Here is a 23,682-nt window from a genome sequence, read left to right as displayed (position 1 = left end):
AATTATAGACATATTACAAAGGTATAGTACACCTATAATACTTTAACACTTGGTTTAAGAGATAATGTGTGTAAGGGTATTTTACTGCAGATACAGTTAAACGATTTTTTTTAAATTTATCACTGGATAGTCTAAAAGAAAAAAAAAGTTTATTTGTATAATTCTGTATTTGATTTTGTAACTAAACAATAATCTGATAATGAAAGTCGAGTATTCATGATTGTTTAATTAGATAGTATGACGCCATATGGGCTATGGATTTTTTTCTTCTGGACAAATTTTTTTTTTCGACTTCGGCGAAAGACAATCTATTTTTTGGCGACAAGCCGAAAACAATTTTTGTCTTTCAATTTAAGCATAACAAATAGTGGCAGCTGAGGGTGAATCAAAGGGTCGAAAACAAATATTTTTTTTCCTCCCAAAACTGAAAACAAATATTTTTTTTCCTCCCAAAACTGGAAACAAACTTAAAAAAAAATCCATAGCCACCCTCCACCCCCCCCCCCCCAAAAAAAAATAAAAAAAAATCAAATGGTTGCTGCCCAAGTATATAGGTCATTGTGATATATATTTTCTAGAAATTTACATCAGTGAATTATTTATAGAAACATAAATTTAACAAGTCTACACATGTTTTTTTTTATATAAATCCATGGAATATCTTCATACAAAAAAATGTATACTAGTATTAAAAAAAATAACGAAAGATAATGTATAATTGACACAAGAAATCTCATTCCCTTCATCGTTTGTTTACAGACCATTCACATAATTTCTAAAAACACAAGGCCATTAAACTGGCCTTTTGCGATGGTTGATAGCCCTAAAGAGTTTTCAAATTTAACTGCAAGGCGTTCTCCAGAAGGGACTTGGACCCTACAGCTACCAACTCCTCCAACGCCACTGTAACTTGCTGGTCCAGTTTTAATTGCAACCAAAGTATACTTTGTATCTGGTCTTAGAGATATTTTCCTTGGAAATACAATTGGGAAAACAGTTGTTTGGAACAAAACCCTTGTTTTACAATTCTGGATTAGATCACCGTTTTGTTCGTAGAGAGACAGTGAATATATAAATGATTCATTCGGACTGCCATACAGTATTACAGATTTCAGTTTAATGTTTCTGCTCACAGAAAAAGTAAGACGATCATCTACTAATGTGTCCGGTTCCCATGATGAATCAGAACTTTTTCCAAAAAAACGTTTTACGTAGATATCACCTTCCGAATCTACGTTCCTTGGATAAGAAATTATGCTACAACCAGAAAAATCGACATTATCATTTGATGATAAATACAGTAAAATTTTGTTGGTAACACCAGCAGGTAAAATATTTCTCTGAACTACCTTACAAACAAAATATTCCAAGGACATAGATAGATATCTAACGTGATATTTAATCTGTTTCCAAATATCATCTTTCTTGTACTTTTCTTCATATATAATAAGACAGTCAAACAGGAATTGTTCGTGTATTTGTAGATTGTCACGAGTTATTATTTTAAGAACAATGCTAATCGGTAAATCATAAAATCCATCTGGAAAATTCAGAAGTAAATTTTCAACTTCAGTGTCGATGAAATTCAGACACTTGGTAGAAATATTGGTTAAAGTAAATTCTTCGCTTAAAGCTAAAATACTAAACACAGTTTCCCTACTTATGTTTTCATCAATGTATGTAATACATTTAAGTTTTAGTTCATTGAAGGCATAATAGTCACATGCTTGTAGTATATCTGGTATTACATCTATATTTAAACTTGGGTTAATGCCATACAAATATTTAATAAGTATTGTCATAATATCAGATGGAAATGTTGTACAGTCAATTGTCGTGTTCTGGTCCCACCTTCCACTCAATCTGCCTTGGAAAAAATCTGAGTTTATAAGTAGCACAACTGAATGACATTTTAAAACGATTCCGTTCTGTAGTGTAAGTCTTACATCGCAAAACAATTGCTCTCGAAATGCGTCTTTTAATTTCAAGGCTAGGTTGCTCATCTTTGTCTACAATATATAAAACAATGAAATAATTTTTCGGTTCAAATAAACTCATAGTATAAAAAATAATTAGAATATATCTTATCCCAACCATAAGATCTCGCATGGTTTTTCATCAGAGGCATAAAATACCGAAATGAACCAACATGAGCGTTTTGATGTTGCATAATGATATTCTTTTAACCATGGAACATTGAGGTTTTTAAGTGCTTCTGTTAAAGATAATTGTGAAAGAAAAATAGACACTCCTTAGTTGCACCGATCTTTGTATCTCAATTTTTATATTTCATAATTTTTTCAATTTGTTTTTATTTTTAGTTTCTTGTGTATTTGTCAGAGACGTATTATAAGTCTCTGGTATAGTCTATTGCAATTGTATGATAAAAATCAATTTTCTTACAATGCCTATTCGAAATTAAAGTTGATCTTATCTTATCTTCTTTGTGAAATCGGGTAAATGTGAACATAGACGTATCTAATACATATTTTCACATATGTGTAATTATAAGACACAATCTGAATGTATCTTAAGATTTGTGAAATGTCTTAGTTTTAAGGGTTAGGCACAAGATGCTTTTGTATTTCTATCTATTTAAAAAAAACTAAAAGTAATGTTTTTCAACAACAGAAAATACTAATATCCTTTTTCATAGCAGTAAATTAAAAATATATTTAAAGCAGTTAAGCTATTGTATTCTTTATTTTACAAATAATGACAAATGTATTACTCGGTTGAAAAGAGCCTCCAAAATACAATAATCACAAATGCAATTTTAAATTATCTTTTGAAACTATGTCTCTGTACTTATTTCATAGCCGTGTTAATCTAAGAACTGATGATTACTAATTAGAATTTATTATACCATAAAATAAGAGATCTTGGACGAAATGAAATTTTATGGGCAATATTATTAACCTGTTATTCAATGCATAGGGGCCCCTTAGGTAAGCTTAATCTCTCTTCTTTGATCAGAGTGTTAAGAAGTCTTTAATGGTAAAATGTTGATATGATCTAAGACCTCGTAATGGTAAAAATGGTCAGTTCCTTACAAGTCATCAGTTAATAACATTCAAAGCTTCATTGTGTTCCGGAAAAACTACTACTGGTCATTCGTTTGTGTTGTAGAAGTTTGTTTTTGAAAGAAGACTACGAAGAAGACAGTAAGTTCGTTAATTAATATCTTTCTTTTATTGTATTTAGCTTTGGGTCGATGCGTAATGACCCGCATGTTTTTTAAGGGTCAATATGACCGCATAAATCAGTCTACTGCAGGTGGTTGTGATAAAAGATTGATAGTGTTATACATTTTCTATTAAACCTGCAAACTTAAAATATGAACCACATGTCATTGGGGCTCGGAATTGCGTTATATATATCATTGCATTGCCAAGGTTTATTTCAGAAATTATCATGTCACATTAATAAGATAATCATGATTATCACATATACATGTATGCCTTTTTGTTCAATCAATGTGTTCGTAGATAGTAGATGTCTATGTGTTTTGTTAAATTGTTCCTTTTAAAATTGTTATACGATGATGACTGATGTACCCATATTTTGACTATTTTCTTTATTGTGTCTGCATATTCAACGCATCAATGTAAATATAACGGAATTTGACGAGACTGTTATTAAAGTGAGAGGGTTAGCGCTTAGAACCAGGTTTAATCCATCATTTTCTACATTTGAAAATGCTTGTACCAAGTCAGGAATATGACAGTTCTTGTCCATTCGTTTTTGATGCGTTTTGTTATTTGATTTTGCCATGTGATTATGGACTTTCCGAATTGATTTTCCTCCGAGTTCAGTATTTTTGTCATTTTATTTTTTTCAACTGTCTATGTCTTATATCCCATTCAACCTGTAAGTATTGTATATAATCCTTTCTGCGTGGCATATACATACACGTAATACAATGTACACTTTTATTGTATCGTGGTTTTTTTTGGTTCTTAAAAGAGCAACAATATTAGATAAAACAGGAATAGTGTCAATGGCATACATTTGTACACCAATGTAATTTAGGGGGAATTTCAAATATTAATGTTTACCATTATTTCGAAATATAAATGTCTAAATTGAAATTCAAAAGATTTGAAACTTCATCCAGTTCATATCTATTCATTGTTTGAAAATATTTTTTTTTTAAATTGACAGCGTATAACCCTTGTGCTTTATTTTTTGTTTTGTTTGTCTTATTTCTTTCAAAATTAAAACTCAAATCTAAATGGTTGAGAACAAGGTTTAAAACTTTATTCATTTCACATATTTAAAGGTTTAAGATTTTATTCTTTTTTTTTCAAAATTGAAAGCACATTACTATTGTGCTTCTAAATTATATAACATATTCATTGATTCATTGACGAATTTTGTCTGTGATATGGTGATATATGATTAATTGAAGAATAATTATTACGGAACCATTTTTGCATTTATGGGGTTTAAAGGTATAACTTTTTTTCTTTCCAAAAATGAAAATTTAAATCTAAAAGGTTAAGAACCATATTGTAAACGTTATAAATCTGATATCTTCGAAGGTTTTAAATTAATATATTCTTCTAAATTTGAAACAAATTACAATTGTGCTTCTAAATTATGAGCTATATTCATTGATGCATTTGTCTTTGTTGATTTTATTTTTTTATTAATGTTTTTAGAAATTTTAATATCACATACAAATGTAATTGGAACATGAGGTTCAAAGGTATAACTTTATTTCTATCCAAAAATGAAAATCTAAATCTAAACGGTTAAGAACCATATTGTAAACGTTATTAATTAGATATATTCGAATGTTTTAAATTAATATATTCTTATTTCAAAATTGAAAGCAAATTACAATTGTGCTTCTAAATTATGAGCTATATTCATTGATGCATTTGTCTTTTTGATTTTATTTTCCATTAATGTTTTTAGAAATTTTAATATCATATACCAATGTTATTGAAACATGAGGTTCAAAGGTATACCTTTATTTCTATCCAAAAATAAAAATCTAGATCTAAAAGGTTAAGAACCATATTTTAAACTTTATTAATTTGATATATTCGGAGGTTTTAAATTAATATATTCTTATTTCAAAATTAAAGCAAATTACAATTGTGCTTCTAAATTATGAGCTATATTCATTGATGCATTTGTCTTTGTTGATTTTATTTTCCATTAATGTTTTTAGAAATTTTAATATCATATACCAATGTTATTGAAACATGAGGTCTATTAAAGGTATACCTTTATTTCTATCCAAAAATAAAAATCTAGATCTAAAAGGTTAAGAACCATATTTTAAACTTTATTAATTTGATATATTCGGAGGTTTTGAATTAATATATTTTTATTTCAAAATTGAATGCAAATTACAATTGTGCTTCTAAATTATGAGCTATATTCATTGATGCATGTGTCTTTGTTGATTTTATTTTCCATTAATGTTTTTAGAAATTTTAATATCATATACAAATGTTATTGAGGTTCAAAGGTATACCTTTATTTCTATCCAAAAATAAAAATCTAAACCTAAAAGGTTAAGAACCATATTTTAAACTTTATTAATTTGATATATTCGAAGTTTTAAATTGATATATTCTTATTTCAAAATTAAAGCAAATTACAATTGTGCTTCTAAATTATGAGCTATATTCATTGATGCATTTGTCTTTGTTGATTTTATTTTCCATTTATGTTTTTAGAAATTTTAATATCATATACAAATGTAATTGAAACATGAGGTTCAAAGGTATACCTTTATTTCTATCCAAAAATAAAAATCTAAACCTAAAAGGTTAAGAACCATATTTTAAACTTTATTAATTCGATATATTCGGAGGTTTTAAATTAATATATTTTTATTTCAAAATTGAAAGCAAATTACAATTGTGCTTCTAAATTATGAGCTATATTCATTGATGCATTTGTCTTTGTTGATTTTATTTTCCATTAATGTTTTTAGAAATTTTAATATCATATACCAATGTTATTGAAACATGAGGTCTATTAAAGGTATACCTTTATTTCTATCCAAAAATAAAAATCTAGATCTAAAAGGTTAAGAACCATATTTTAAACTTTATTAATTCGATATATTCGGAGGTTTTAAATTAATATATTTTTATTTCAAAATTGAAAGCAAATACAAATTTGCTTCTAAATTATGAGCTATATTCATTGATGCTTGTGTCTTTGTTGATTTTATTTTCCATTAATGTTTTTAGAAATTTTAATATCATATACCAATGTTATTGAAACATGAGGTCTATTAAAGGTATACCTTTATTTCTATCCAAAAATAAAAATCTAGATCTAAAAGGTTAAGAACCATATTTTAAACTTTATTAATTCGATATATTCGAAGTTTTAAATTAATATATTCTTATTTCAAAATTAAAGCAAATTACAATTGTGCTTCTAAATTATGAGCTATATTCATTGATGCATGTGTCTTTGTTGATTTTATTGTCCATTAATGTTTTTAGAAATTTTAATATCATATACAAATGTTATTGAGGTTCAAAGGTATACCTTTATTTCTATCCAAAAATAAAAATCTAAACCTAAAAGGTTAAGAACCATATTTTAAACTTTATTAATTTGATATATTCGAAGTTTTAAATTGATATATTCTTATTTCAAAATTAAAGCAAATTACAATTGTGCTTCTAAATTATGAGCTATATTCATTGATGCATTTGTCTTTGATGATTTTATTTTCCATTTATGTTTTTAGAAATTTTAATATCATATACAAATGTAATTGAAACATGAGGTTCAAAGGTATACCTTTATTTCTATCCAAAAATAAAAATCTAAACCTAAAAGGTTAAGAACCATATTTTAAACTTTATTAATTCGATATATTCGGAGGTTTTAAATTAATATATTTTTATTTCAAAATTGAAAGCAAATTACAATTGTGCTTCTAAATTATGAGCTATATTCATTGATGCATTTGTCTTTGTTGATTTTATTTTCCATTAATGTTTTTAGAAATTTTAATATCATATACCAATGTTATTGAAACATGAGGTCTATTAAAGGTATACCTTTATTTCTATCCAAAAATAAAAATCTAGATCTAAAAGGTTAAGAACCATATTTTAAACTTTATTAATTTGATATATTCGGAGGTTTTAAATTAATATATTTTTATTTCAAAATTGAAAGCAAATTACAATTGTGCTTCTAAATTATGAGCTATATTCAATGATGCATTTGTCTTTGTTGATTTTATTTTCCATTAATGTTTTTAGAAATTTTAATATCATATACCAATGTTATTGAAACATGAGGTCTATTAAAGGTATACCTTTATTTCTATCTAAAAATAAAAATCTAGATCTAAAAGGTTAAGAACCATATTTTAAACTTTATTAATTTGATATATTCGGAGGTTTTAAATTAATATATTTTTATTTCAAAATTGAAAGCAAATTACAATTGTGCTTCTTAATTATGAGCTATATTCATTGATGCATTTGTCTTTGATGATTTTATTTTCCATTAATGTTTTTAGAAATTTTAATATCATATACAAATGTAATTGAAACATGAGGTTTAAAGGTATACCTTCATTTCTATCCAAAAATAAAAATCTAGATCTAAAAGGTTAAGAACCATATTGTAAACGTTATTAATTTGATATATTCGAAGTTTTAAATTAATAGATTCTTATTTCAAAATTAAAGCAAATTACAAGTGTGCTTCTAAATTATGAGCTATATTCATTGATGCATGTGTCTTTGTTGATTTTATTTTCCATTAATGTTTTTAGAAATTTTAATATCATATACAAATGTTATTGAGACATGAGGTTCAAAGGTATACCTTTATTTCTATCCAAAAATAAAAAACTTCATTTGCGCCATTTTACAGGTAATTCAGGTAAGCAATAACGAAAGCGTTAAATATGCATTGCTCTAAGAGGTTTGTCTCTACAGCTTTTGTCAGTTGTTATATTTTTTCCGTTTTCTCCTTCGCTTTTAATTCAAAGATTAATGAATCGTAGATAAAAAAAATTCGAATGCTTTCAATTTTTTTATTTTCCATTAATGCTTAAAACTTTAAAAGGAAAACAGTTAAGGAGTGACCTATACCTTTTTCTAAATTTGATATCTATAAAAGACAAAAATATTTTCTTATTTGTCATGCAGACTCTGTAATATTTTAGGTCAAGAAGGTTTTAACCATCCGATTGTGTCGATAAAAATGAAAGAACTATATAAATTCATTGTACACGGGTAAAAGAACAATTTACCTTAAGTAATTAACTCTTTCTTCACTATCAGGCTTAAATTAAAAAAAAAATAATACTTTCAATATATGAAAACTGTCTTACCTTCTTTGCAATATACTCAAATCCACATGATAGAATAGATGCATAACTTCAAACTAGAAAGAACAATATAAGAGGCAAATTCATGTATGCTAAAAATCACACTACTACTACATCAAATTGTTTCAAATCAAATTAATTCTCAAATAAAAGTCTTTGAATAAATACTAAATGAAAAGATGCAATCACTACTTATAAAAGTGTCACAATAAACTGTTACACCATGAGTTTTGATAACTAACAGTTAACACATATGCACGTACATATGGAACGGTAGTAACATTTTGTAATTGCATGGGAAATAAAGATTTTAGCTACGATATAACAGTCAAATGATGCAATTTGCTCTACTGATTACAATTGTAGCAGATTGGTGATAATTAAATTCAAGTAATATTTTTTTTAAATGCCATCTCAACATGTACATGGATTACAGATTTCGTGTCCTTATTTTGAACTTCGCTGATATATCGGTTTTCATTGTCCCCCTCGCGTTGTTTATGTTTGAAATATTTCCATTTACACTACTTGCATTTTACGTGATGCTTGTTTTTTTTTTTACAGTAGAAATCGCCTTGAATTTATTGAAAGAAAATTTGAATGCTTTCTCACAGAATACACCATGGAATAAACTTTTGAATGCATCTGACCTTTTATTATCTTATTGCAATTTCAACTGTATATCAATGATTGTTGTGTCCTGAGTCATGAGAGTTTTCCAATATACACTTTTTTTCAGATAAAATCAGTCTAAGAAATTTAAAAATTGTTAATAATAATCTATCAATATATGATATTGCCAGGTTGACATAACAAAAAAAGGAGATTAGACCTAAAAATAAGGAGATATTATATAACTGCCAATGAAACAAATATCCACCAGAAACGGAAAAAAAACCAACCGTACGACTTTCAACAATGGGAACAACTCATATCATGTAGTGTGCTATACAATGCCCGACTTGCAAAAAATATGAAACACACTGCATTCAATTTAGAAAACAAACGGCCCAATTTATAGCAAAGCACTTTACGAAAAAAAACAAATATGAAAGATATACTAGTAGATAAACAATATATAGACTTCTGACATGTGAGCCTTGTAACCATCCTCGGATTAATGTAATGATGTATATGGAAAGCATAATCTCTTGGTCGTATATATGAAGATTTTGAAATACGCACTTTCTGAAAAGAATTCAGTAAAAAAAATTTCAATGATTTTAGGTTTAAAAACTACAATGCCTTTTGGGGTAAAGGTTGCTCTTGTTTTTAATCCTATCAATATTATATATATATATATATATTATATACGAGTCTAAATTGAAAACTACGTTCAAACCTATGATTGCGTTGGATAAAAACCGCAATTTTTATACGTGTGCATGTCAAACAAATTTCGTTGTAGAAGGGTCTAAAAACAGCACAAACAACATTTTCCAAAAGACCAAAAAAGTGAAAAAGTATATTTAAAAAAACCGCATTTGACTAACAGGTCGAACAACTGATGTTCTTTAACATATATATATATATATAACTCGTCTAAACATCAACCCAACAATGTTAGATCTGTAAATTTGCTTTCGCAAATTTTTGGTTCTTCCCTCGCCGGGATTCAAACCCATGCTACTGTGATATCGTGACACCAAATCGCCTGCACTGCAGCCGTCCCGCTAGACCACACGACCACCTGGGCTCTCAAAATAAAGAGCTTTTGCTGGCCATGATATATGATTAAGGGCTATGGCGCCAACAAAGACATACATACTTGACCTAGGTTAATAACGGTCGTGTCAGTATATTCCTACAAAGCAAGGTTCATTTAATAACTTTTTAAACATTATTTCGTTTTCAGCTGTAATATTGTATATCGTAAAATTAGATTAGATTTTTAAAAATTGCATACGTAAGTGAGATAGGTTTTACCTAACGATGAAATCATATTGTTAACCCCATAAATTAACAAGTAATATACAGTACTTTTTAGGTACAAAAACTGTTTGGTACTAATGAAGTTGTACTATAATTAATTGATTGATCATGTTAATCGTTACGTGAATAGTCAAAGTTATAAATATATAGAAATTGTAAATATCAATGATATTACTTTTAAAGATAGCCGCCATACTACATGTGTCGTTCTTAATTATATATCTGCGACAAAAGAAGAAGAAGTTTAGAATAAGATGGCCATGAGAGAGAAGAGACAACCAAGTTTCTTAAGAATTTGTAATTTAAACTATCACCGTTTTGATTTCTCAAGTTCGCCACGATATAACTATTTGTGTGCTAGTGCGGCGTAAAGCAAACGCCTATCAAGCAATCGTTTTAAAAAGATTATTTCTTTTAAGATGTATTGTACTAATTGTGGTATGCAAATTGAACCAAAGAGCAAGTTCTGTAGCAACTGTGGTCACAGAATTGAAGGTAGGTATTTACTATTTATCATTGTTTATTAAAGATACGAAAATAATCATACAAGATGGATATTTCGCTACTTTAGAACAAAAATATCCGAAGGGCATATAGACTAAAAACATGTGAATATATTTTTTGTCCGATATATATATAAATAAATTGTGAATAATTTTAACAAAAACACACAAAGTATTACAATTTAAACTCATTTATTAAAAAATTACAGTAAGGATAAACTAAAAAGACAAACATATTCGGATAGAGCCGTAATTATCATTCGATGGAACTAGCAATGAGTCGTTGACCAATACATGCAATGTCGTACGCATATGTTTGATAAAAATGATATTCATAAATAAATATATATTGATAAATACCATTATTATTTTTTAGCAGATGTACAACAGTTAGAATTACAAGAAACATCAGATGGTATGTACAATTTTGAAATTATCCAAAGTCGGTCGGTGCATCACGTTGACGCGCATTACCGTTACATTGGGTTTAGCTTTTGATTACATTTGAGCGCATTTATTTGACACTTATATTCAGGTAAACACATGTAATATGTATCAATCTCCAAATGCGCGGAAACGTAATGCGCCCATGTCGTCTATTGCTATGCTGTTATTTACGGAATAAAATTGAGAAGGGAAATGGTGAATATGTCAAAGCGACAACCATCCGACCATGCATAGAGAAGACAACAGCCGAAGGCAATCAATGGATCTTCAATGTAACGAGAATTCCCGAACCCGTAGGTGTCCTTCAGCTGGCCCCTAAAAAAATGCATACTAGTACAGTGATAATGGACGTCATAATAAACTCCGAATTATACACAAGAAACTATAATTTGAAATCATACAAGACTAACAAAGGCCAGAGGCTCCTGACTTGGGACAGGCGAAAAATTGCGGCGGGGATAAGCATGTTTGTGAGACAATAGAAGTCCGAGTCCGATGTCAAAAGATGTAGCCGGTTAATGTCCGAGTGGAGTTTTTATTTTAAGTCGTTATAAAAAGTCATTTGTACCCCCGATCCTCGGTGAGGGGTCTGAAGGCACAACGATGTCCAGGCCAAAGAACCTAATGGTAGTGAATTAGCGGGTCTCCTGAAGTTTAAAAAGTTATCGGAATGACTTACCAGTCTTGTCATTGAAAACTCATCAATAACAACATTATTCAGATTCAAAATGGTTTGGTTTAAAGTATAAAACTGAAAAATGAACGAAAAAATATTTGCTTCAGAACCTTGAAAAAAATCTTCAATCAAGTCTCGTCAATTTTGAAGAAGGTGTAACAAAGTAATTGATATATATGTAACACATTTTAACTTTTAACTGTAAATACCAAAAGAAATTCCATTCAAATTTAAAATCGATAAAATACGGGACAACTCATCATATATATAATTTCGTCATTATATATGCTCCGGGTACTGTATTGACCATAAAAAGTTTTTCCAGCTTCCGGAAAATTTTACGAATGTTTGACAGAATTAATGATAACTCAAAACTTGAACCACATACCGAACCTACATGAACATAGTTATAATATTGGAATAGAATAAAATAGAATTAAAAGTTGTATTTCCTAAATGAAAGAGTCCATAATTTGATAAAGGGCATAAAATCAGATACAATTGATTTACATAATTGGTAACAACAACAATACTAGGCGCTTCTAAAAATATAGTTAGTTTTTAAAATAAGTCAGAATTAGAGCCAAAACTACATGAATAATGTGAATGAAAGAATAAAATTATATCATATGCATTCGTTCTCAAATCATTCACTAACTTAATACTATATAATATTAAACTAATTTTCGTCACTTTTTTCGCAATTACAAGCCATTGAAGATAGACTAAGAAGAATGATGTACTGTTAAGTTATTCTTTTTGATAATATTTCAAATTAGATGAAAATATTTTGTTTTATCATCGTACACCCGGGCATTTGACGTAAACGTAGCTACGCGCACATGTGCATGTGGGAATGATATTCGTGAAATCAGTTATTTAAAATTGTTTCTTCGTCCGATTTCATGTTTATAACATTAATTTTATGTTTAAGGCTTTTTAGTAGATTTCATACTTTCGGCAGTTCAAGGCTTCCCTTTTTAGTGTAATACTAGTAGAAGACAACATAATGTTTCAGTTATAGCTTTCAGTAGATAAATTGATACAATTGTATTCGTTCTTTTAGTCACCTCTGGTAAATTTTTTTTACAGTAAACAAAGAAGGAGCGCCTAAAATGACAAATGGTATGTATATCGCACATCTAATAATTGTTCTTCCGATTGTGAAAATTAAATTTATATCCCATATCCTTAATGAAAAAATGCAATTAAAAGAAAAATTGAATGCACGTATTATGCAGACAAAAGAATAACTCTGATATAAAATAAACGTTTATTTGGTTTATGACAAACAGAATCTACAAAAAATACATATTTTTTGTTTATATTCATAAGAGGCAAGAGTCAGTTTAGAGGCCCTGAAAACGAAATGGGGTGCTTCGGTACAGAGGATGAACAAGAAAAGAGTATTTACTGGTATGAAAAAAGAGGAACCAACAAAAACAGTGGTATGCTATTATTTCAATAATAAGATAAATTGAGAATGGAAATGGGAAATGTGTCAAAAAGACAACAACCCGGCCATAGATAAAAACAACAACAGAAGGTCACCAACAGGTCTTCAATGTAGCGAGAAATTCCCGCACCCGGAGGCGTACTTCAGCTGGCCTTTTAAAAAATATATACTAGTTCAGTGATAATGAACGCCATACTAATTTCCAAATTGTACACAAGAAACTAAAATTAAAATGATACAAGACTAACAAAGGCCAGAGGCTCCTGACTTGTGACAGGCGCAAAAATGCGGCGGGGTTCAACATGTTTGTGAGATCTCAACCCTCCCCCTATACCTCTAGTCAATGTAGAAAAGTAAACGCATAGAAATACGTACATAAAGATTTAATTAAATTAATAAGTCCAATAGTCATTTTTGTTAAGTTCTGTGTCGTTTTGGTCTCCTGTGGAGAGTAGTGTCAATGCCAATCATACCACATTTTCTTTTTTATATGATTTAATCATTTGAATTGATAAATCAATGAACGAACACACAGTTAAAAATTTATACAACGGAACGGTAAATGAAAAATTTACCCAATCTTTTTAACCAAAGTAACAAGAGTGCCAAAGTGACAAGAGTGCATATAAAACATATTTTACTAATTTTACAGGATCTTCATGTTAAGATTTTAGACGGAAAGATGAAGATGGTGCAGAGAGCTTTTAAGGATGGTATGGGTGTAGATCGGGGTTACGTCAAAATTGACGTCCAAATAGATAGTACCTGCAGAGACTGGATGAGATCTGTTCGTGCCTGCTTCCAGCCATCACCCGATCTACATCCATACATATCCACCAGCAAAGGAAATTTAGATAAGATTGATTCAGCCTATACATTTAAACAGCTAAGAAATAGCCAGAAAGAAAAAAAGGTGGCATCAACAAAATATGCTATCTACTTTCAGATAAAAAAGAGTAAGTCAAATTGTATAAATACAGTTCATTTCTTAACGATACCATTGATACCCAAGTGATTTATGTTTTTTATTGATACAATTTTTATGTTGTTGCAAATCAAATATCTACATTTGATCTCGTTTTTCATAGAGATATCTCTTCGTCGACTGGTCAAAGTGTGTGTGTGGTGTTGGTGCATGGCTGTAGGGTTTGTTTTTTTTGGAGGGGAGGGGGGTAATGCATTGCAGAACTATCTAATTGGAAATTTCTTTTTGATCTTCGAATTAATAATACCACAAAAGTTAAAACCAATATTTGTGGAAGATTTACTTTGGGTTACCTAATGGAGAGACATCATCATAACCGACAGCCTTGTCCAATGAAGTATGACAGCCCATGGAATCATGTGCTGAAGTGTGTTTTTTTTTTACATTGTTGATCATAGAGACACCATTTATAGATTGAATAAAATGTAACTGAGGGAAATGACATTTTAGGCATTAATGAAATAACTGAACACGTTGCTTTTGTAGGTCGACATGCTATAGTTGGAACATACCTAAAATCTACAGATGGAAAACGCATGCCTGTACCTAAGGTAAAAAAAACATTTTCAAATCGCTCGCTCGCCCCAAATTTTGGAGTCCAAAAATCCGTAGAACAAGAAATAAAATTGATGTGGCCTAATAGTGTTCACACGATAATTACTTTTTCATGCAACAACCATAAATTACACCAAACATCCAACATTATGTCAATCTTTCTGTTTGTTTTTATCAGGATTGTGGGAGGCCCATGCTGTCATGATCTTGGCTTATATCGGGGAAAACCTTTTTTTGGAATGCAAATAGAATATTTTTATCGTTCGATAATATATAAGGGAATCTGGAAAATTCTCAAATACAACTTCGTTTTATATACGTATATCCCTTTTCCTGGATTGTTCACAGTATATTCATTATTTTTATGTAGCTGAATACCGCTTCAAGGAACTAAGAATGAAATATATCTGTAGGTTGTAATTGAAATAGAAGATGAGAACGAACGTGAGCCTCAGGTCAAGGACGAAGACAGTTTCATCAATAAGCAAAACGTGGAGATTCTGAGGGAACTCGAAAGGGAAAGTAGTAATGACAAGGTGAGTCCAAAAGTTGAAAACTAATGACCGGAAAAATAGTTCAACGCTTGCAATTAGAAAAAAACAACAATAGTCAAAATATTGTGTACTTATTTAAAAAGAAACCGTTAACTTAGGTACAAACATAGATATATTACATTGTATCTGCGATAAAAAAAAAATACAATTATTTTTAACAGGTAAGCGGAGAAGGTGAAGACCTATGGGAAAGTGACCTAGAAGATCCTGTACTTGACACGGTATTTGCCTTTTCAAACTATCAGTTATTAATAAGCAATTTTGATAAATATATACTTTTATTTGCTTCACAGCTTCACAGAATAGAAACTGATAGCTCATAGTTCTTCAATACCATTCAACGTTCGTTTGATCAATGTGAAAAATGCTTTTAGTGCTTACATATTCTTTATTTCGTGATATCACATTTAAGTTACCCTTGAAACATTTTGTGTTTGGAAACGTGAAAATTTGAAGGAAACAAGCAATTGATGTTAATAATCATCTCTGGCTAAAGATTTGTTATTTATTTTTTTGTTTAGTTTTATTTTATGTATATCATTATTAACGTGCAATAATCATATAACAGTTGTGTCTTATTTATTTCACAGCTTACAGATGAACTGGATGCTTCAGAAATGCATGCTGTTGAAGAGGTAGGTAATATCATGATTCATGCATGATGCCACATTTTGACAGGATACCGAACCACCTTACTTTAACCATCCCAACAAAAATCACGAGCCCCGAAATAATATTAAAATGTACCATAGATTTATGAAATAATTCCATAACAAGTCAATCTCATTTATATGTGTGATAAACAAGTAGTTGAAGATGAATATCATTTAATTTTAGTATGTGAAAAGTATAATGAACTTCGAAAGAAATTTATCAAACCATATTATTGAAGAAAACCTACGAATTTTAAACCCATACAACTGCTATCTATTCATAATGTAAGGGAACTTAACAATTTAGGGAAATTTTTATTTCTGGCCGAGAAGGCACGAAATTAATTTCATCATTATAAAAGCTTAATGTGTTACTCTGCTGTACTGTTATATGGGATGATTATTTGACTAATTGTTTAAAGGTAAATATATTCCACTGATGTAATTGGATATTTGTAATTTTTATATTCTATAAGTTGTATTGCTTACAGATAAAAATGTTATAATTACTATTTCATAGCTTATAAATGAACCAGGAGTTTCGGGACTTGATACAGTCGAAGAGGTATGTTTTAAATTTGGACTTCGTTAGGTTTTTTATTTTTTTAGTGTTTTGTCACTGACTGAGAAACCTTAATTATCAACCTTACAAAGCTGGTACTAATTAATTGTTTTTAGATCTCCATGTGCAATAACTGAAGGTTTCCGGAAACTCACCTGACAAGGCCGCGAGAGTCAGTGAAATTTAATTGCGTGCATGCAACATTTAATAATTAAAAATTAATGTTATTTTGTATTTCCCTTCAGCCACACTGATAATATTTTTTATATATATATATCCTTTCAATTGATCATATTAGGAATAACAAAACATTTTCCGTTAACATTTCATAGGTTCACAATATCTTACACATATCAACATTAAATACAATCTAATTGAAATATAGGATTCACTCCATATGGGTTAAATTAAATCAAAGTTCTATATTTTAACTAAACATGCAGCATTATGGATAAAATAATTGCTTTTCATTTCGGTTTGTTTCTTATGCCCGCGTTTATTGTTCAGTGTATATAAATATGTATATGACAATATGATTGACTTATTTATACTTACTTCCTTACTTAATACTAATGACAATTAAACACTATTTCGATTGTAGTGTCCAGATAAAAATCCATCACCATGCTCATCATCAAATGTACAAGCATTGGATATGGTAAGTTTTCATCTGGGTTTTTTTTCTCACTTCGTTCGTTCACGAAACAGGTTGGGTATTACAACAGTAAAAGAACATGCACCTTTACAAATATATAAGGTTTTTTTCACGACCAAATTCGTTTTTTTCTTTTTCAGAAATTAAAAATGTTATCTTTTACAGTTCATAGAAAATCTGAAAATTTGAAACTGTGTAGTAACACACATAATATTTTATGATATTATTTTTATCATATTTTAAGAAAGAAAAAAGCGGCGGCCAGTCACACCCCACAGTTTCCTTCTAAAGAAGCGGAAGAGAGGATATTTTCCGAATTTTCCATGACGTTTTTCTGTTGTTTATATTCATTTGTATTTATCTGCAATTTTTAATCTCTACACTATAATATTTTAGGTTCTAGACAAGAAAAGACAAAGGAAATCCGTAAGTAGAAAAAGATACACACAAAAATTTGTACTCTGTCCAGTTCTCAATCCTTGATGTTGCCAAGAGCCATATCGGTGCAATATGAAAAGTCTATGTATAAACTGACATACAAGATTTTTAAATTAAGACAAAATGTATAGCTTTTCTCTTAAATCAAACAGACCGGTCTATGAAAAGTACAAATTGACTTCTCTCTTTGTTTGTAAGAGTTATGTATACCGGAATAAATCGTTGTTAAAGTTAATGTTATCATATGTAGTCCCAGATTGTGTAACACTGTTGTTGAAATGTTAAAGCTATGAACTTTAAATTCCAGAGATAAGAAGTCAATCAATGATTAATGCAAATATTATATTTTTTTTTACTGTAAATCATTTTTGAGACTTTTTAGATTTGTTTATGTATCAACAGGTTGCCGAGGGCATATCCCTTAAATTACCAGAGGGTAAAAAGAAATATATCACCGTTGTTTACCAGGAGCATGGTGGAATATCTATATCTCGCCAATTTGGAGAAAATGATACACTTCAGGTAAAAGCATCTCAATATTTTCTTAAGAGGAAAAAAAAAGATAACTTCTGCAGAACTACGTCTTATTCTTGTTTTAGCGCAGTGAAAGTGCAGATGGCTGGGGTTTGACTCCATGTGTCAACCTGATATCTATAGAAACCACAAAAAATGAACAGTAAGCAAGAGGTTATCCTAGGCTTCGGAAAATGTGTATATGAATCACTAATATGCTATCATCTTTTATGCTAGTTTGTGTGTTACGTTTAAAGCAACCATTAATAACACAACAAACACCAGGCAAAATGTTTAAATTAATTGTTATTTACTAGTATTGGTACTAATAAATAATCAGTACACGGTAATAAGCTGAGAACATGTAGACAGATTAAATAAAATTATAAATTTAAAACTATTTATAATATTTAAGGAATGACAATAATATTTTTCTGTCTATGAAGAAATAACATAAAAAAAGGTGCACACTGAATGACACGCGTAGCGGGTTATTTAACAGTGGACATAAAATTTAACACTAATTTAACCTGATTCCCAAAGATGATCAAAACAAAGTAATTAAATCGCCACAGCTGCATTTGCAGACGACTATTATTTGAACTCTAAATGACTAGACTGACCCACTGAAGATGTCATAAAATAAGATTAACAACAAACTTTCTACACAGTAATAAATTCTTTGGAAAATAATGTTATCTAACCTAATCTTAGCAGACGAAAATGTAGCTTTATTTCAACATCATTATATTGAAAACTGACGATAAAACAAAACTTGCAAAAATGTGCCGTAAGTGCAATTTATAAAAAACGATTTCTTCTCTATTAAAAATCCTCACTAAAAAACAATCATAATTTTATTAATAAAGCTTAAAAACTATTGTCTTCAATCCAATGATGGAGGATTAAATATTTGAAAATCCACAACGTGTAAGGTTGATTGGATTATGTTTAGTGCATGAATATCTTGTAGATATTTGACGTGTAGCTGTGCAATAGAAAACGTATGTTGATGATTCAGTAGAATATCCTTATTTATTTCTTCTTAAAACCACAGGTTTTGTATACGTGGATATGCATGGAGATGGACCCGGAAATTCTTCCACCAAAGTTTCATTTAGGATGCCATGCCCCAGAGAAATGTACAGATGATGATTGTGACCACAATTACATTTTGACTCCTGATTCGGCGAACTACAAAATTTACAAGCACACGCCAACATTATTATTTATTAAAGAAGATGTATGTTATAATTTGATGTTAATACATAGTCCTCTTTAAAGAGTAGATACAGTTGTTAGATTAAGCTTAAAGAAGATAGCGATACCCCTGAGAGAGACGCAATCGATACCTATCAAATGATTCTGTTCCGTGCATTGCTTATGAGCAACCTAAAGTTTGCATTTGGTTGTGCAATTATTGTATAGGATTTAATCACAAGTCAGAAGTTATTTTTTTAGTTTTTTGACGCTATCAATGCAATCATTTTTTCATAAGTTTTTTCTTCAAAATTAAAGACTATATGGTATGGGTAGAATTGGATTCAGAATATTTTTTTGTCATTTGCTTGACAACAATATGTTTTCATCAGAATGTTAGTTTATGAGAAAGCCATAACCCATCCCACTTTAATAAGTTGAATGGTCCGTCCCTTGTGTAATCTTTGGGCTGATCATGCCATTCGTTTATTTACTTTTATTCAATACATGTCATATTATGTAGGTTTTTTATGCCTCATTTATCGGCATTATGTTTTCTGGTCTGAGCGTTCGTTCGTCCGTCCGTCGTACCGGTTCGTCCGTCCTACACCAGGTTAAAATTTTTGGTCAATGTAGTTTTTGATGAAGTTGAAGTCCAATTAACTTTAAACTTATAGTACACATGTTCCCTATAGTATGATCTTTTTAATTTCAATGCCAAATAAGAGATTTTATCCCATTTTCACGGTCCACTGAACATAGAAAGTGATAGTGCGGATCCGTGTAGTAAGGACACATTCTTGTTTTCAATTTGTCTTGGCTGGATCTCTCGTCTGTATTTTGATTGTAAAATTTTGTATGAAAACCAGATTTTAAGGATGTTTTGGGATTTTTGTCAGATTTTAGGAATCCTCTGGTTTTATCCATTTGAATGCCTAAAAACAATTAGTCCATCGACCCCCATGTTTTATTTTATAAATCTTTTACATGCATAATTAAATATAAGCCACCTGTAAAAGTCATTTAAAATCCTTGTTACTTTTAAATAGTTATTGAGAACTTAAAAATTGCCAATGATAAAGCTATGAAAAATAAGAGAGAACATTTTCCCGCAAACATTTCAAAGGCTTTTTTTTCTCGAAAACAAGCACAGATACCTATATATTTTTTTGCTTTTTTTTTGTTCCTTTATGAAAAGCATGCTATTTTGAAACTGAGTAACGAACTTCCTTAAGGATATACTTCGGTGGGGTTTTGGAATTTGTGTCAAATGTTCGGACTCCTTGGTGTTTTTCTATACAGTACAATGTAAAATATTTTGTTATGACACCCATTTTTTTCGTATAAGACTTAATAGCTCATGAAAGATCATTTACCAAATTTTAAGAAGATTCTTGATTTTCTTTCTTTTGTTTTGTGACCCAGCTAATATCAATTTTAAATTCTATATTTGATAATTTTCACCGAACTTCACCAAATTACATCCTTAGGTCTACTAGTATTACATAAAAAAGGAGATGATTCCAACGGTATATTCAAAAGTCATAAAACGAGGGAAACTAGACCGGAAAACCCCGAAAAACGACAGAAAAGAAACAAATCACTTCACAGATAATTAAAGATCAACAACACAAACGAAAACACGCCAAGCAAAGATTTATGTTATAATGTTGTTATGTTTCAAATGCATTGACCTGTTGATAGTATTATTCCAAAACAAAACATACAGTTTTATTTTCTAATTGTAGATCTACCATCTCAATGAGACAATGACTAACTTAGATGATGTATTTTTTAAGTAGAAGTCTACAGAATGGTCACGTGAAGATGATTTCTACATAAAAATCAGTACAAATTAAGACTTATAACTTGATCTCGTCAGATTGCAACATGAAATCTGAGACAATTGTTCTAGTATTAGAAATTATTAATAATGTTTATATTGTTCCTGAAATGACTAGCTAGATTTATAATTGTGTACGTATGTTACTGTGTGGCTGTTTGTATGTGTGTGTGTAGGTGTGGAAAAAGGGGGAAGTTTCTAATAAAACCTGTTGACAACATTGAAGATTAAAAATTATAAACCAGTTTATGTAGTAATAAAATCCAGTTTTTGAGACCACAGAATCAACAAATAATCGTTCTGTATGTAGTAAAATCTGTGGAAATGATACATGATTTGTTCGAATAAAATAGATCTTTTGTGAACTTTAAATTCACAATCTGATGTCATAATATACCAGTTCAAAGATATTTTTAATATTTTCATTATTTTAATATAAATGTATACTTTTAAAAAAAATATGTCCAACAATATTCCATAATGAAAATTTATGAATTGTTGACCTTATTATTCATTTAAAACAATATGCCATCCTACAAATGTATGATAGTGAATAAATGTGTATCGTCATCATCTGCTTGTATATATACTTATTATATATACTAGTCAACAAAAGAAACGATACAAGGCAATGCGTTCTTCATATTTAACGAAATTGGTCCTTGGACCGAGGTAAAAAGAAATGCTCTATACTAGTCTAATTTTTACAGAGTTATATTCTCATCAAAACTATTGTATTAAGGCAAGAAAACGAAAACATCATTTTCCGAAAAAATAAATTTGACCCCTGTGTTCAATAACTTACTTTCAAATTTTGTCAAATTATGTTAATCATATGCATTAACTTTGTAAATAAATGTTTTTCAGTGGATAATTTAACAGTTTTTTCCTATTATCTTTTTTGATAGTTTAGTTCAAACTTGTGTATCGTTTCTTTTGTTGACTGGTATATGAAAAAATGTGGTATGTTTGCCAATGACACAACTTTCCGCTAGAGACCAAACGACACAGAAATGTGCACCTATATGTCACCGTACGGCTTTCAACAATGATCACAGCCCATTCCTCATAGTCAGCTATAAAAAGCCCCGAAATATCCATGTAAAACAATTCAAACGAGAAAACTAACGGCCTAATTTATGTACAAACAAATGAACAAAAGTTTAACTCTTGAATAGCCAATAAAAGACTTCCTCGGTACTTGATGCAAGCTTCTTGTATCTACATAGAAGGAATATACTTTCTTTAGTTCTTAAAAGAGTATTAAGTTTTCTTAAAACAGGGAGTCTTATCTCAAATTTTACGGGTGCAGTAACACTTTCAGAATATATTTTGCAGTTATTGATTTGAAATGTTCTTCTGTGTCAAAAATAATCTCTGTGTTACTCTTTTTTCTGGTTTGATTATTAGGTCTTAATTTGCTGATAAATGATAACACTTCAATATGTAAGTTAAAAATATACCTAGTTCGAGCAAAAACATCCAATCTTTACAAATGAAAAGCTAGTGTCACCAAATCATCATAAGTTTCACTAAACAGCTTAAAGTGCTTTTGAGTTTCCAAAACAGTATGACAAATAAAAAAGAATTAAATTTGAAGCCTGGTTTTCACGTGAATGACAGAAAAAACATGACACAAATAACAAAATGAAAGATGGAAGATTTCCGAGGGACTTTCAAACTCAAAAGTCGATAATAAACTGACAATGCCATTGATAAAAACAAGAGAACAACAGTAAAACAAAATAACACAAATCACAAATAAGAAAACTAGACTGAGAAACAGCGAACACCACCAAAAACACCTTACGGTTATCTCTGGGGTGCTCCGGTCCGGAGCTCCTTGTATAAAAAAAACTGGGCACATATATATGTCTTGCTTTTTTTATTAGCTCACCTGGCCCGAAGGGCCAAGTGAGCTTTTCTCCAATCACTTGACGTCCGTCGTCGTCTGTCGTCCGTCGTTAACTTTTACAAAAATCTTCTCCTCTGAAACTACTGGGCTAAATTTAACCAAACTTGGCCTCAATCATCATTGGGGTATCTAGTTTAAAAAAATGTGTCTGGTGACCCCGCCAACCAACCAAGATGGCCGCACGGCTAAAATAGAACATGGGGGTAAAATGCATTTTTTGGCTTATAACTCAAAAACCAAAGTATTTAGAGCAAATCTGACAGCAGGTAAAATTGTTCATCAGATCAAGATCTATCTGTCCTGAAATTTTCAGATGAATCGGACAACCCGTTGTGGGGTTGCTGCCCCTGAATTGGTAATTTTAAGGAAATTTTGCTGTTTTTTGTTATTATCTTGAATATTATTATAGATAGAGATAAACTGTAAAAAACAATACATGTTAGCAAAGTAAGATCTACAA

The 23,682-nt window shown here is 29.9% G+C and overlaps 2 protein-coding genes across 2 annotated transcripts; one reads left to right on the top strand and one right to left on the bottom strand.

The window, feature by feature from the left end:
* Positions 1-764: 764 nt before the first annotated feature.
* On the bottom strand, positions 765-2,003 carry LOC134700872 (BTB/POZ domain-containing protein 6-B-like). The gene has a single exon (XM_063562028.1). The coding sequence runs from the start codon at positions 2,001-2,003 to the stop codon at positions 765-767; it is 1,239 nt and encodes a 412-aa protein (XP_063418098.1).
* Positions 2,004-14,031: 12,028 nt separating this feature from the next.
* On the top strand, positions 14,032-21,725 carry LOC134700871 (uncharacterized). The gene is made up of 11 exons (XM_063562027.1): positions 14,032-14,305; positions 14,821-14,885; positions 15,303-15,425; positions 15,605-15,664; positions 16,034-16,078; positions 16,617-16,661; positions 17,260-17,316; positions 17,710-17,739; positions 18,154-18,273; positions 19,322-19,507; positions 21,213-21,725. Exons 1-11 carry the CDS (start codon positions 14,032-14,034, stop codon positions 21,264-21,266), a joined length of 1,059 nt encoding a protein of 352 aa, XP_063418097.1. The 3' UTR covers positions 21,267-21,725.
* The last annotated feature ends 1,957 nt before the right edge of the window (positions 21,726-23,682 follow it).

The sequence above is a fragment of the Mytilus trossulus genome, unplaced genomic scaffold, assembly GCF_036588685.1.
Source record: "Mytilus trossulus isolate FHL-02 unplaced genomic scaffold, PNRI_Mtr1.1.1.hap1 h1tg000187l__unscaffolded, whole genome shotgun sequence".
NCBI lineage: Eukaryota > Metazoa > Mollusca > Bivalvia > Mytilida > Mytilidae > Mytilus > Mytilus trossulus.
This window is presented reverse-complemented; position numbering and strand designations above follow the sequence as displayed.

Excerpts from the sequence above, each read along its gene's own strand:
- LOC134700872 (XM_063562028.1), bottom strand. The coding sequence starts at position 2,003 with ATGAGCAACCTAGCCTTGAAATTAAAAGACGCATTTCGAGAGCAATTG.
- LOC134700871 (XM_063562027.1), top strand. The coding sequence starts at position 14,032 with ATGAAGATGGTGCAGAGAGCTTTTAAGGATGGTATGGGTGTAGATCGG. Across the intron at positions 15,426-15,604 it reads GGGAAAGTAGTAATGACAAG|GTAAGCGGAGAAGGTGAAGA; the intron begins GTGAGTCCAAAA and ends TATTTTTAACAG. Across the intron at positions 16,662-17,259 it reads GACTTGATACAGTCGAAGAG|TGTCCAGATAAAAATCCATC; the intron begins GTATGTTTTAAA and ends TTTCGATTGTAG.